Here is a 14740-nt window from a genome sequence, read left to right on the forward strand (position 1 = left end):
TACAAAAGGGAAACTTCAGGTTATAACTTAGGATTGATGAAAATTAAAAAGAAATGTAGAAATTATTTTATATCTCTGAATTTGCAACTTCTATTATGTTGATTCTAAAAGTTTTAAATTTGTTAATTATCTTTAGGCTTTAAGTTTTATTTATTTTTTTATTATTTCTACGGTCGTTTTGATTGAAAAAATCTAAAAAAAACATGTTTTGCATCCATGTCAAAAATAATAATGGAAAGATTCTCGGTAATGTCCGTTATAGAAGTAATGCGTAATTATAATTTTAAAGAATAATTTATTGGATCATTTATGAATTTTCAGAATTTAAATAAGACGATAAAGAAGAAGATTATATTTTCATTTGAGCACAAAATATAGGTAAAAGAAAAATAAATTAGCATTAGAGAAACAATTTTCAACTTCTTGGGTGAGAAAGCTATACATTTCTTCCTAAAAATGTTTCTGTAAGACTATTTTCCAAAATTTAAATTTAATTTTGCAGTGTAGACATTTTGACACGCTCATTTTAAAAAAATAATAATACATATTAGATAATTATTTAGCTCTATCTTATACAGTATCCTAGAATATAGTATAAAATATATAATTTAAATTAATATTAAACTTAAATTAAAAACACAAAGTGTCTCAATGAATCATGATGTCAAGTATAATGAAACGTCTCAGCAGCCCATTAACACCTAGTCCAGCGCTGGCTTAGTTACAGATGGTGATATACAATCTCAGACGTTCAACTATTAGAAAACACCCACAGACAAACATTTTTCTCGATAAACTGATTGAACTATGAGCATAAGACAGATCAGATGACAACATCGGACGCCAGCTTGTTTGATCTTCCCGTGGGAGCCGGCAAGTGCTGTGGCCGAGGTTTGTGTATAAAACCTCCAGGTTTCCAGTGCTGAAGACACAACCTCCAAGCTTGACAAGTCTACCGTGTGAGCATTGTGTGACGAGATGAAGCTTGCCGTTCTCACTGTCCTGGCCCTGGTTGGTCTGTGTGCTGGACTCAGACGTAAGTTCATCGTCTGCTCATAAAATACCCTATCATTTGTTACCTAGAATTTTCGTTTATATGTTTTCATTTTTATTTATAAAAGTTAAAAATTAAAACTTGTATTCTTCTTCGTTCCTAATTGTTATGTTGTACGGGATTCATTTAACTCAACTTAATTTCTCATGTCAACATATGTATTCGCCGTAGGACCCATTGACTAAATCTGAAGCTGCTTTTCTTAAGAACAAACTACAAGGCAAAAATTTTGATTTTTTGAGTCTCCTATATTGGTACCTGTCACTAACTATTGAGCCTTATCTGCAGTGTGGTTCGAGCTAAAATAAATTACGTTTTAGCAACCATAAGCTATACCGGCCCGACCACACAGATCCTTTTTCTTTATAGTTGATCACTATAATATCTTATCTTGTCAAGAATGCGATTTTACGATATTTGTTCTACTGGGAGTTTGACAAGAATTTGATAAAACTTAGGGTTCAAGCATAGGCGAAAGAGAAAGCTCTAAACTTTATTAATTTACTGAAAGGAATCCCTTCCAACGCTAAAATTAAGAACAAAGAAGAAGAAGATTAAACTATATTCTAGTGTAGCATTTACCTTTGCTTAAAAAGCTGAGATGAGTTTAAAAGATTTTGTCTGTAATAGTTCGGTTAAAAGACTCAATTATTGATTGTATTTTTATACTTTTTGATTTCAACTAATTAATTTTCATTTAGTTTAAATTTTTCCGACAAACACGTTCTTGCTTTTAATGGATCAGTAAAGAAATAAAACATAATTCAAATGAGTCATATTAAATATTGATAATATTGTTGGAACTTAATCATATTAATAAAAAGTCAGATCTTAAATTTTATGGTCTACAAATAATAAACCTTTAGAATATGTTGAAACTTTTTAATTGGCAACACTGTGGATCTGTAAGGACGTCATTTTTGTTTTTAAACGTGTAATTTTACTATTAATATTTCTGATAAAAACATAAACGAAAGGATATTAACACACGGGGCAGTTAATCTGTTTCAGTGACCTTGGCATACGATTGGATACTTTGGTCAGCACTTTGCCCAGCCGCCTTAATTTTCCCTAACGTGGGTTAGGTACTCATTAGAATTGGGTGGAGTCAGGGATATTCTACTGATTTGAACCCTGATACGAACTCGAGAATTTCGGGTTATCGGTCTAACGCCCTACTGCTAAGCCATGATGTGACATGTATAGATGTATAAATAATTTTTTTATATGTATATATAAATATATACCTATATATATATATATATATATATATATATATATATATATATATATATATATATATATATATATATATATGAAAAAATAATTTTATATATTTTCTAATTTCTTTTCAGTTCCACCACCACCACCACCACCACCGCCACCACCCCCACCAGGAAATTTTTCAACTCTACCTCCCCCACCAGGAAACTTCTCAACTCTACCCCCACCACCAGGAAATTTCACAAATCTACCTCCCCCACCAGGCAATTTTTCAGGAGCCCCTCCACCACCACCCCCACCCCCACCACCACCACCAACCACTCTCGCTCCTCTCCAAGGTTGAGCAAACTTAGAAAAATCGACCAACTTATCGACACAAATATAACTAATAATGCACTGAATATCAAATAAAGTTTTTAAAAAAGTTGTTTCAAGTCAACTTTTATTGTTTGTGTTGGTGAAAGAAATGTATTGTCATTTTACTTGATCACCTAATGTCAAACATCAACTAAGGGCCAACACTTCTACAGATGACAAACATTGAACAAATATTGTTTTATTATTTTGGAGGCATCGTCTGCACTGGCCTGAAGTGCATTATTAAGTGGGTTCTAGTATCGCATTTTCGACTTGTGAATGTAAATAGTCTCAAATAATAACAACTTAATAGTGCTAAGAGGTAGGCCTATTTCAGAGTTTCGGGTCCCAGTTGTATGATAGCTTATACAGCATTCAATTCAACGAAACAAAATTTATTTTGAAAATGTGTAAGCTATTTTCATTGGCTCATAAGTAGTTTTAGGGAAATCGGAAACAAAGCTATATATCAATACTCAGAATTTGTAGCTTAACTGCATTTTAACATTGTCATGGACATAAAGATAGACATATTTTAGCATTGTTACGTATAAAAATTTTCACACGATGTTAATAAGATAAGAAGATTTGAAATTTGTAACTTCAGACCATTGAGACAACATAGGGTTAGTGTAACACTACCTCACTGGGGGAATACGTAACACTACCTCACTGGATGAATACGTAACACTACCTCACTGGGGATAAGATGTGGTGGTCCCCAACTGAGTTCTAGTTATTCAAGGCAAGGGGATGGCCTTTAGAAACGACAACACTCACACACACGCACTCACATGCACACCTTTTGCGTAAAATGACCAAATTGAATGCGAGCCAGCTAAGCGTAGACTCGCGTTAGTGTTACACAGATTGATGTAAACAACGACTAGAGTGTAGGGACAGAATGGGGTTAGACGGATCAATGATTAGCTGAACGATGGCTCGGCGTCAAGGGATGACGGTAAGTATGTCATGCAGGATGTCAACAAGGATGACTATATGGATGTCGAAATGAAAAATAGATTGTCATGTAGGATGACATACAGAATGCCATCATATAGGATACAATAAAGCTTGAAAATAGTGTGAATAAAAATTCATACTTGTCTATAAAATACAATCTCTGTTGAGGGTTACCAAAACTAGCAGCCCCGTCATCTAGATTATACAATACTATATAGAATAACTATTATTTACAAGTAATGGGCTCAATGACAAAATACTGCCTACAAGTAGTATAGGACATTAAATTAACTTACTCTATATCTAGTCCGCAACATGCGACACTGGTACCAACATTGTACATGACATTTTTTTCATTAGGTCTAAACTATTTCACTGACTTGACTATGTCAGCACATTGTGACATGACCACTTACAGTCTGATCGTGCTGCCGTCGTCAAATTCAAAATGACACTACACAGTTTTCCCAGATGTCAAATGACACGAGAAAGATTCATAGAAATAGCTCACTAGATCCCAACACAACAAACTATTGCGGGACGACGGGGCCCACAATCGATTTAGTTTTTTTTTTTAATTATTTCCACTTGCCCTATATAACAATATGATATGTGTTACATTAGCTTTATTGAAAAAGTGGAAACTCGGAAACTTAAGCAAAAACGGAACCAAAAAACATACTGTTAACTGTATCCATAATCAAAAGGAATTGAATAAATTACTAGCTACAACTTATCCTTTGTATCTTACAGGGGAAATCATGGCAAATTAATTTTTAAATGTAAGGAAATTCAATCTGTAAGGATTTTACGTTCTCAATCATTTTCGACCTGGGGTGCTTGCGATTGGCGCCAAGGTATTTTATGTTAATTTCCAATTTAGTTAACTTGTTAACGTTCTCCACTTTTAATGTTCGGCCGGTTTCTTTATTACGCAGGCCCTATGCAAATTAGTTTGGCACATAATCCTTGTTAAGTTGAATATGCAGATGTTTTTTTGTTCGAAAAAAAAGCGCTCAGATTTACTACAAGCGTTATTAGCAGAGAAACATTTATAATACAATTTATTATTTTATTTAAATACAGAAGGTGACATATGTTAACTATCTGGTTCTTTCTTTGAATAGTACAATGCACAAGAAGCGTTTATGGATTGTTATCTTTCATCACTTTAACGATACAATGTTTCCTTCCCATCATATATATGTCACGATCTGCTGCTGATATAATAATTTTCATTGGTGTATTATTATAATCTATGTACATTTTTAACTGACTCAATATGATTTTAAAGGCCATTGATAACACAATTTTATGGTATTTTAACTACTTTTCTCACATGAAGAAAACCCCATTATTAAAATACATTTATGATATTTTCTCATGTATTTCACTTTTTTTTCTATAAATCCATACTGGACACAACGAACTAAAACCAGTGTATAGTGTGTTGTACCAGTGAGTGATACGTAGAAAACATTTTTAAAGTCAATTTTTATTTGAACAGCCAAGTCGTGACTACATCGCCTTTCCTTATTACACCTTAGGCAAGATATGCTCACATATTAAATTCATTACACAACAGCTCAGTAATCACAACACCTCCTGCCTCCATTACACCAGAGACCAGCCCTGCTTACATCTTTAAGTCGTCATTACACTATGGTCCAGTTTGCATGTTTACCACAGCTGTTTTGTTGTGGTCACAATTGATTAGGTCTGCGTGGGCGAGATCATTAAGTACAGCTTGAGATCAACACACATGTAAATACGTGATTGTCGTACAATCTTAGATCAACACTCAGGTAAATACGTGATTGTCGTACAATCTTAGACCAACACACATCTTAATTGGTTACTGTCGTACAACCTTAGATCAACACAAATGTAAATACGTGATTGTCGTTCAACCTTAGATATAATGTCTTACAAATTTTGACTATGTTTCAGTTCCAACGCAACCGCCACCACCACCCCCTCCAGGTAGTGATGTACCGCCACCACCTCCTCCCCCACCTCCCCCAGCTAAGCGTGCCTGGGTGTGCTATTCAACCTCCAACAGTGGGGTCGCAGCCGGAAAGCGCTCATACGTCTGCTACAACGACAGTCAGGTAATGGCAGGCAAACGTGAGGAGTATTGCTACGAGGATTCCGGTGAAGAGGTGGCAGGGAAGAGAGAGTACATTTGTTACGACGACAGCGAGATGGCAGCTGGTAAACGTACGGAAATTCGTTACGAAGATGACGACGAGGGAGGCGTCCCCGGAAAACGTGAAACTGTTTGCTATGATGATAGTGAAGTGGTAGCTGGCAAACGTATGGTGACACACAAGCGGTTTTTACCATATCCACCACCCCCACCTCCACCACCTCCACCTCCCCCACCAGGAAACTTCTCAACTCTACCTCCCCCACCAGGGAATTTATCAGGACTACCCCCACCACCCCCACCACCACCCCCAACCACTCTTGCTCCACTCCAAGGTTGAGCAAAGTTTGAAATCTTCTTGACACCAAAAACGAAGTGTGGATTGTTCTTAGAACATGAAATAAATTAAAAATTGTTGTAAATAAACTGTTTGTTTTCTGTTGTTTGTTTATATGATAAAAACACGTATTGATATATCATATAAGTAAACACTACTCTCTTTTTTATATAACCAAATTTCTATGACAATATTACATATTGAATCCATATTTGTACATTTATTGAGAAGCCAAATCTTGTACAGAAGACAAAGAGAAAAATATCATGTCTAGGTGATTTTGTTGTCATTGTTTGCCTTAGTCTGAAGAGTTTTCTGTTGCTTCAAGTGTCGCGTTTCTCGGTATGTATTTGTCATGTAACTCACAAATCTACAAGAATGTTCTGTGTAGCACATTTGTCATGTAACTCACGAATCTACAAGAATGTTCTGTGTAGCACATTTGTCATGTAACTCACGAATCTACAAGAATGTTCTGTGTAGCACATTTGTCATGTAACTCACGAATCTACAAGAATGTTCTGTGTAGCACATTTGTCATGTAACTCACGAATCTACAAGAATGTTCTGTGTAGCACATTTGTCATGTAACTCACGAATCTACAAGAATGTTCTGTGTAGCACATTTGTCATGTAACTCACGAATCTACAAGAATGTTCTGTGTAGCACATTTGTCATGTAACTCACGAATCTACAACAATGTGCTGTGAACACATTTGTCATTTATCTACAACAGTATTCTGAAATATCTAAGGTTAATAGAATATGGTTGTAGTACAGCTCCTACAACTAAAATAAAACCACACAAAATTTTCTAAATATTTATCACTTATGAATATAATTTTCAGAAAAAAAAACAAGTATACATTGTGAAGTATACGGATATTTGAAAGATGTATCTTAACCACACTTCAACATGCCCATATATTGATATGATCCTAGAATTTAGATCCTGGTCACATATTAAACTTTTTGCACGCCATTCGAAACATCTCATAGTGCACTTTTCACAGACAGAAGCTTTATAATTATACTTTGGACATAGTACACTTTTCAAAGACAGAAGCTTTATAATTATACTTTGGACATAGTGCACTTTTCACAGACAGAAGCTTTATAATTATACTTTGGACATAGTACACTTTTCAAAGACAGAAGCTTTATAATTATACTTTGGACATAGTGCACTTTTCAAAGACAGAAGCTTTATAATTATACTTTGGACATAGTACACTTTTCAAAGACAGAAGCTTTATAATTATACTTTGGACATAGTGCACTTTTCAAAGACAGAAGCTTTATAATTATACTTTGGACATAGTGCACTTTTCAAAGACAGAAGCTTTATAATTATACTTTGGACATAGTGCACTTTTCAAAGACAGAAGCTTTATAATTATACTTTGGACATAGTGCACTTTTCAAAGACAGAAGCTTTATAATTATACTCTGGACATAGTACACTTTTCACAGACAGAAGCTTTATAATTATACTTTGGACATATTACACTTTTCAAAGACAGAAGCTTTATAATTATACTTTGGACATATTACACTTTTCACAGACAGAAGCTTTATAATTATACTTTGGACATACAACGGCGTGGTCGAGCTCTGAGATTGCAAAAGCTTGAGACAGAAAGACATCCCTAAATACAAAGGTGTCATTAAGTAAAGCGACACCCAATTTTATAACACAGCACCAATGGTGTACTACAACTGCGCAATTTTGTGGCACTCCATTAATAATGGTTTCATTCAATGCTTGCTTGAAGATGTGTATACCTCAGTGGCGTCGCTTGGTCGGGTGTCACCGGGTGAGGTCCGCAACCCTGCACCCACCTCGCAACGCCTCTGGTATACTTTGAATACAATTATTAGCTATACTTGAAAAACATTTTTTTTCAATTATCAACTTTTCGGTTTGTTAATTTTTTTTTAATTATAAACTTTTCGTTTTTTTTTTAAATTATCAACTTTTCGGTTTGTTGATTTTGTTTTTAATTATCGTTCTTTTGTTAACACCTGAGTGTGCGTTGCTCACATGACATCACTACTTAAATCCACGCAGCAGATTAAGGTACAACTTGAAACATTAGTGGGACACGCAATGGTTACACAAATCCGCCCGTAGAACGTTGTCGCTTGTACAAATCTATAATTATAATTCTCTTCTGGGAGACGCTAGAAAACAAGCTGTAAGCGCGCTCCCTACCACCCCATCCCTACATGGTCGGGTGAGCTGTGGTTCACGCTAAATGTTTACATTCGTAGAGCCGGGTTTAGTAACGGCTATTAGGGGCAGATAATTTAGTTTGAAACGATTTTAAACTTACGGGAGGTAACTAAGAGGAGCCTGCGTTCAAGGGGGGGGGGGGTGTAGGGTAGGGGTTGGGAGAAAGGAGGGTTGGGGTAGTATCGTCCTTAACGACCTATTGATAGTGTTTTAAAGCAAATATTTTAATATTTTCAGTGGTAGCATTGGTACTGTCGAATTCACAAATTCTGAAATACTGAAAAGTAGAAAATAAAACAACTAAATAGCGGCGTATGATATGCCGCGGGTCGGCTCGTATACTCTAACACAGCCCTGAAGCAAGCCCTATTGTCGGATGATATTCATTTTGGTGTCTTTTTTGTCACATTGACGTATCGCTCACTTGCCTCGCAATATCACTTATCAAATTCACTTGTGTTTCCACACATTACACAAATTTAAAGAGATAACTAACGAGAAAACTAACGAGATAACTAACGAGATAACTAACGAGAAAACTAACGAGATAACTAACGAGATAACTAACGAGAAAACTAACGAGATAACTAACGAGATAACTAACGAGATAACTAACGAGATAACTAACGAGATAACTAACGAGATAACTAACGAGATAACTAACGAGATTACATGTGTAATTTTAATTCAGAACGGAAGGCACTACAAAGAAAGGTAGGCTTACTCAAGCGGAAAAATCTTTAGTTTTTTAGGAATCAATATTATATAATATATATTATATAGGCTGGAGTTTATAATTAATCGTAAACTTTGTGTTTTCAATTAATAATTTTATTTTTTTAATCAATAATCATAGCAATTTCTTAATTAGTTACCCGTAATTAATTCTTTTAAAAAGCGTCCCTTAATTTAGGGGATCCAAAATTTTAAGTTATTTATTTGTTGGGTCAGTACAATAGTATGTATGTCCTCAAAATTGGTTAGAAGTATGTTATCATAATGCTACCGTGTTTAGACTTTCAAACAAAACCTACAGTTAAATAGTCGATTAGTAAAATATATTCTTTTGACACGATTACATAGCTAATATAAAAGATTTGTTAGAACTATTGCGTTAGAGCGTTTTTTTTGTGTTTTCCTAGGATGTCATAGTTACAATCGGTAAATTACGCTATTCTAATGAAAGTTATTTCCCTTGAATAAAATTTTGGTGTTTGTATTTCCAAATGGGAGATAATTCGTTGCTTAACTTAACAATTAATTTCAAATTCCTACACCTTAGGTTGACCGCTTACTTATAAGTACAACTTTAAGTTATTATTTGCTATTGTAAAAATTATATAGAGCACAAGTTCTATACAAAATAATTTGGTAGGTTTTTTTTTAGCATTATCAAGTTGAAAAACAAATACATCAGTAGCCGTTGTAGATTGCAACAGGTAATGTTAGTAGACATACAATGAGATAGTTCAACAACTGCGTCTAAAATCGTCTTAGTCGCAAATTAATAATCTTTTTCAGATTTTTTACCTTCTTCTAAAGGATTCATATATAACAATTGTAGGCTGGAATCTATAACATTTATAACCTTTTATTTTTTCAACAAAAAAAAATCGTTACATAATCACACAATACAGATATTTTACAATTATAACTAAAGACAGACAAGCTTAAAACAGGTTAAAGTGGATTGAGATAGTCCTAGAATAATATTATTTGATTACTAATTTTACTATTCTGGCGAAACATGTCTATGTTTTTTTGTATGAATAAATATTATTTCATATTTAAAGCTATTTATTTTAAATAACAAAACAACTTTATTTTCCTAATCCTAATCAAATACCGAATATTGAACTAAAAATGTTGTGGATCTTTAAAAACTGGGAAAGTTTGTAAATTGTAACTTTTGGCTCTTGCATATCAAAAGGTTGCCGACCCCTGGTCTACAGGTATAGGTTAGTGTTAGAGCTAGTGTATATAGGGCGGGAATGTTGGTGTTTGTCTACAGGTATAGGTTAGTGTTAGAGCTAGTGTATATAGGGCGGGAATGTTGGTGTTTGTCTACAGGTATAGGTTAGTGTTAGAGCTAGTGTATATAGGGCGGGAATGTTGGTGTTTGTCTACAGGTATAGGTTAGTGTTAGAGCTAGTGTATAAAGGGCGGGAATGTTGGTGTTTGTCTACAGGTATAGGTTAGTGTTAGAGCTAGTGTATATCGGGCGGGAATGTTGGTGTTTGTCTACAGGTATAGGTTAGTGTTAGAGCTAGTGTATATAGGGCGGGAATGTTGGTGTTTGTCTACAGGTATAGGTTAATGTTAGAGCTAGTGTATATAGGGCGGGAATGTTGGTGTTTGTCTACAGGTATAGGTTAGTGTTAGAGCTAGTGTATATAGGGCTGGAGTGTTGGTCTACAGGTATAGGTTAGTGTTAGAGCTAGTGTATATAAAGCTGGAGTGTTGGTCTACAGGTATAGGTTAGTGTTAGAGCTAGTGTATATAGGGCGGGAATGTTGGTGTTTGTCTACAGGTATTGGTTAGTGTTAAAGCTAGTGTATATAGGGCGGGAATGTTGGTGTTTGTCTACAGGTATAGGTTAATGTTAGAGCTAGTGTATATAGGGCGGGAATGTTGGTGTTTGTCTACCGGTATAGGTTAATGTTAGAGCTAGTGTATATAGGCCTACAGGTTAAATATTTAATGGAAGGATGTTATGCTGCTGTACGAAAAAATATCGAGTCGAGCTAACACATCGAGTTCTTAGTTTTAAAACATCAAGCTTTCTAGACTCTTACCTTAAATTGCTGAACTAAAATATCAAATACTAGAGCTAAATACAAGAATTAAGTACCAGAAATAAGTTAAAATCATACAAAACTGCAACCCAACTTACAAAATAAGTTATATGCTCACGCAATTGTGTACCAGAGCTATGCTAACAAGGCTGAAAGAGCTAAACTAACAAAATGACACTTAAAGGCTAAGATGACATCATTCATGAATACGATATTCATACACACAGAATATCTGAATCACCACTACTTTTATGAATAAGGTTTAATCTCAAGTAACGATTACTCCCTGAACAAATCCCGAGACCTCTTGACAGTGGTTTGTTCGTTGTTTCTCTGGTCTCTGACTGACGTTCACTGACTTGACCTTATGCTGGGACTGCCAACATGTAGTCTGGTCATCAGTTTTCAAGAATTATCCTACCTTATGAAATAAAAGTAGTGTGTGATTACCAGTTTATTATATGTGGTAAATAAGGAGAAACTACTACTGCCAATTTGTCTCATTCAATTTCCGATAGTAGGCACCTGCAGCGAAAAGATAGAATTTTTTTATGTCATGCTGCTATATCGTGTAGTATGGGGTGGAGGTGCTTTAAAATAATCTTTTTTTTTCTTATGTTGAGTTACATGAGATAGAATCGTTTTAAAAATGTTACTTTGTTGTGTTGTATTACATGAGATAGAGGTGTTTTAAACCAATTTTGATTGAACAATGACTATTGATTAAAGTAATTACGTTTCTATTAAACTAAATTTATTTTTAAATTGAGTTGGGTCTTGTAATAAATAAATTCACATAAAATAAGGGGTGGTCGAGTCGGTAAAACTCATGGTTGCTAAACCGAAAAATCTCGAGTTCGAACCCTCGGGCAGATGAGGCTCGTTAGCTGGGGACAGCCACTCTTCTGGGAGAGACAACTCCAAAAATTAAACAACTGCTGCCTTGTAGTTTGTTCTTGGTTGGAAGCAAATCGAAAAAGAAAAGCAGGCTGAAATCGGAGTAAATGGCCTCAATGGCGCATAACCAGTTGACACGTAACGCTTAATTGTGTTGGAGGCGTGGTCGAGTCGGCAAAAAGCTCATGGTTGATAAATTCGAACAAAGTCTCGAGTTCAAACCCACTGGCAGATAAATCTCGATCCCCTTCAACACAAACAATTAAGAACGAAGGAGAAGTGAACAGAAATAACAGCGAAAATATACGGACTTTAAAAAACACACGACTAGGGAAGCTTTGAAATTGCAGGACCAGATAGACTCTGCAATAATGTGGAAGATTTGAGGACGGAGTTCAATAGAAATGCAACAGGGAGGGAACCCCCAGGGCAAGCGAAGCTGGGGTCGACCCAGGAAGTCATGGTGACGTACAGTGCTGGAGGAGGCTGCCATGATAAGGGGAAAATTGTGAACAGCTGAAAAGAAGGACAGGAAACCGTAGGGGATGGTGGAAAGCTTTGACAGAGGCACTATGTTCTGCAATGAATGAATTATGAACTTAATACTTCATTTGAAAGCAATTAATTATTTTTTTAACTCAAAAGAAGCGAATACATAACATTACCTCAAACACATTTGACTACTGCGATTGACAATTAAGTCGTAGCCTTATTTGCACCAAATGTCAGCCTCCACGATGTAGTCAACACAAGTTGTTTTATCAGTCGACTACACAAGGCCAACCAACGACATTAGAAACCAAATTGTTTGTCCTGCCTGTATCGTATCCCAGTCGAGGCAAACAAAAGTTGTGTATATAACGCCACAAGCTGACGACTAAAGACACCAGACTTCCGTCTAGCAATAAACTCTTGACGCTGCTGTTTTAAGATGAAGCTAGCCCTTCTTACAGTCGCCATCTTGTTTGCTCTCTCTGAGGGGAAAAGCCGTAAGTTCATTTTTTAAAAATTGCTTTTCAAGCTATTATGTCTTGTCACAATACTTTAAGTTTATTAATTTAATAAGGACTACTTCGTAAAGTCAAATAATGAAAGTAATTTTTTAAACAAACGTATGTATACAATAATTAATTATTTACGGAAATTTGATCAAAGAAATATTGAATAAGTTGTTTTTTTCTTCAATTTTAAAGATTTCGGACTATCCGTGTAAAAATTTTCATCCTCACTATAATACAAAGAAGAATATATAAACAAATATATTAGAAATGTACAAAGTTTTAACATAAGCGGTTTAGCTAACATACATACTTGTGTTTGATTCTCCTATAATTCTATAACCATTGTTGTTTTCAGTTAAGCGCACACTTAAGTGTCACCACTTTGGGGGAGACGCCCCACCAGCAGCAGGTAAACGAGATATCTTTTGTATTGATCTCGATCAGTACGGATATGCTGCAGCAGGTAAACGCTTCACACCTTACCAACCACCTGCTGATGGACTACCCCCACCCCCTCCACCACCTCCACCACCTCCACCACCAGCTGATGGAGCACTATTTCCACCACCACCACCACCTGCTGATGGAGCACCCCCTCCACCACCTCCACCCCCTCCAACACCAGCACAACGTGACCTAGACTGTGATTACGTCGGAACACCAGCAGCGGGCAGACGAGACATCTACTGCTACGACTCGGATGATTACGGTTCTGCTGTGGTAGGGAAACGCCATCTCCTGCCCACACGCTACTTCCCCTCCGATTAGATCCACACAACTTCAGCACCATATGACCCACAATGAATCACGATGATCCACTATGACCTCACAACCCCTCCCACAGACTTCTTGTATGTGTGTTGGCCTATTTTAGACAGAATACCACATAATTCTAAGTATGGCCTGATTAAAAATCATGTAAAGTTAATATTTTTTAACTGTTCACTCTACGATAGTTAACAATGTTTGACAAAAGTTTTAAATAAAATTGTGGGAAACTAAATTGTATTTCTTTTTGTTTTATTAGCAAAGATTGTATACAATGTATCAATTAAAATGTAAATAAAAACGTTTGAAAAGACTACATCTTTATTAATGGTGTGGTCGAGTCGAATTATAAGCTTATATTTATTTTATTATAGTGGGTCAAAATTGAGCTACGAGATAAGCCACATCCCACAAACTAAAAAGCAGACACAATGAACAAAATAAAAGCTTATAATAAAAAACAAATGCTTATAACGGGCTCAAGCCTGTTGAACGCTGCTAAGCTCCCCACAGCTCTGATGGTTACCTGACCCATTGAAGGCAGCTGGGCATGGTGCTGACCACACAACCCCTTCACGTGCGAGGTCAGAGAAATAAAATTAATGAAAATAGTTTTAATCAAAGTTTCGTTATTTTATTTGAATTAGGTTGTAAAAAACAGTTTGTTAAGTTTTTAAATATAAAATATGTTCCCGCTTAAGGTAGGTCTGTTAATTAAATTTACTATCAGGGTAGTGAGTCTGATAAATACAAAATCACACGAGATGGGTGAAGACGTGAAACTAATGGACGGCCTAGTCTAGTGCGCCCTGGCTTGTAAGCTTAAGAGGCGCGAGTTTGGTAGCGAGTTAGAGAGCTTAGGCTCACCCTGACAGCTGGGGAAAAATGAGATAGCCATTGCAATTTTGTTTTACAATTCTTTTTAAAAGGTTAATCAAGTTTCGAATAATTTGGTGAT

General features: G+C 35.7%; 3 protein-coding genes across 3 annotated transcripts; all 3 read left to right on the forward strand.

The window, feature by feature from the left end:
* Positions 1–933: 933 nt before the first annotated feature.
* LOC131940017 (putative proline-rich protein) lies at positions 934–2662 on the forward strand. The gene is made up of 2 exons (XM_059298555.1): positions 934–1036; positions 2410–2662. Exons 1-2 carry the CDS (start codon positions 979–981, stop codon positions 2619–2621), a joined length of 270 nt encoding a protein of 89 aa, XP_059154538.1. The 5' UTR covers positions 934–978; the 3' UTR covers positions 2622–2662.
* Positions 2663–3572: 910 nt separating this feature from the next.
* On the forward strand, positions 3573–6087 carry LOC131940091 (zinc finger protein ZIC 5-like). Its single transcript, XM_059298670.1, has 3 exons — positions 3573–3596; positions 5106–5145; positions 5549–6087. Exons 1-3 carry the CDS (start codon positions 3573–3575, stop codon positions 6085–6087), a joined length of 603 nt encoding a protein of 200 aa, XP_059154653.1.
* Positions 6088–12904: 6817 nt separating this feature from the next.
* On the forward strand, positions 12905–14017 carry LOC131940005 (uncharacterized). Its single transcript, XM_059298539.1, has 2 exons — positions 12905–13002; positions 13370–14017. The coding sequence occupies exons 1-2, from the start codon at positions 12945–12947 to the stop codon at positions 13780–13782; spliced, it is 471 nt and encodes a 156-aa protein (XP_059154522.1). The 5' UTR covers positions 12905–12944; the 3' UTR covers positions 13783–14017.
* Positions 14018–14740: the final 723 nt, after the last annotated feature.

Source organism: Physella acuta, unplaced genomic scaffold, assembly GCF_028476545.2.
Source record: "Physella acuta isolate Inbredline_101_S28 unplaced genomic scaffold, ASM2847654v3 ptg000308l, whole genome shotgun sequence".
Lineage (NCBI taxonomy): Eukaryota > Metazoa > Mollusca > Gastropoda > Physidae > Physella > Physella acuta.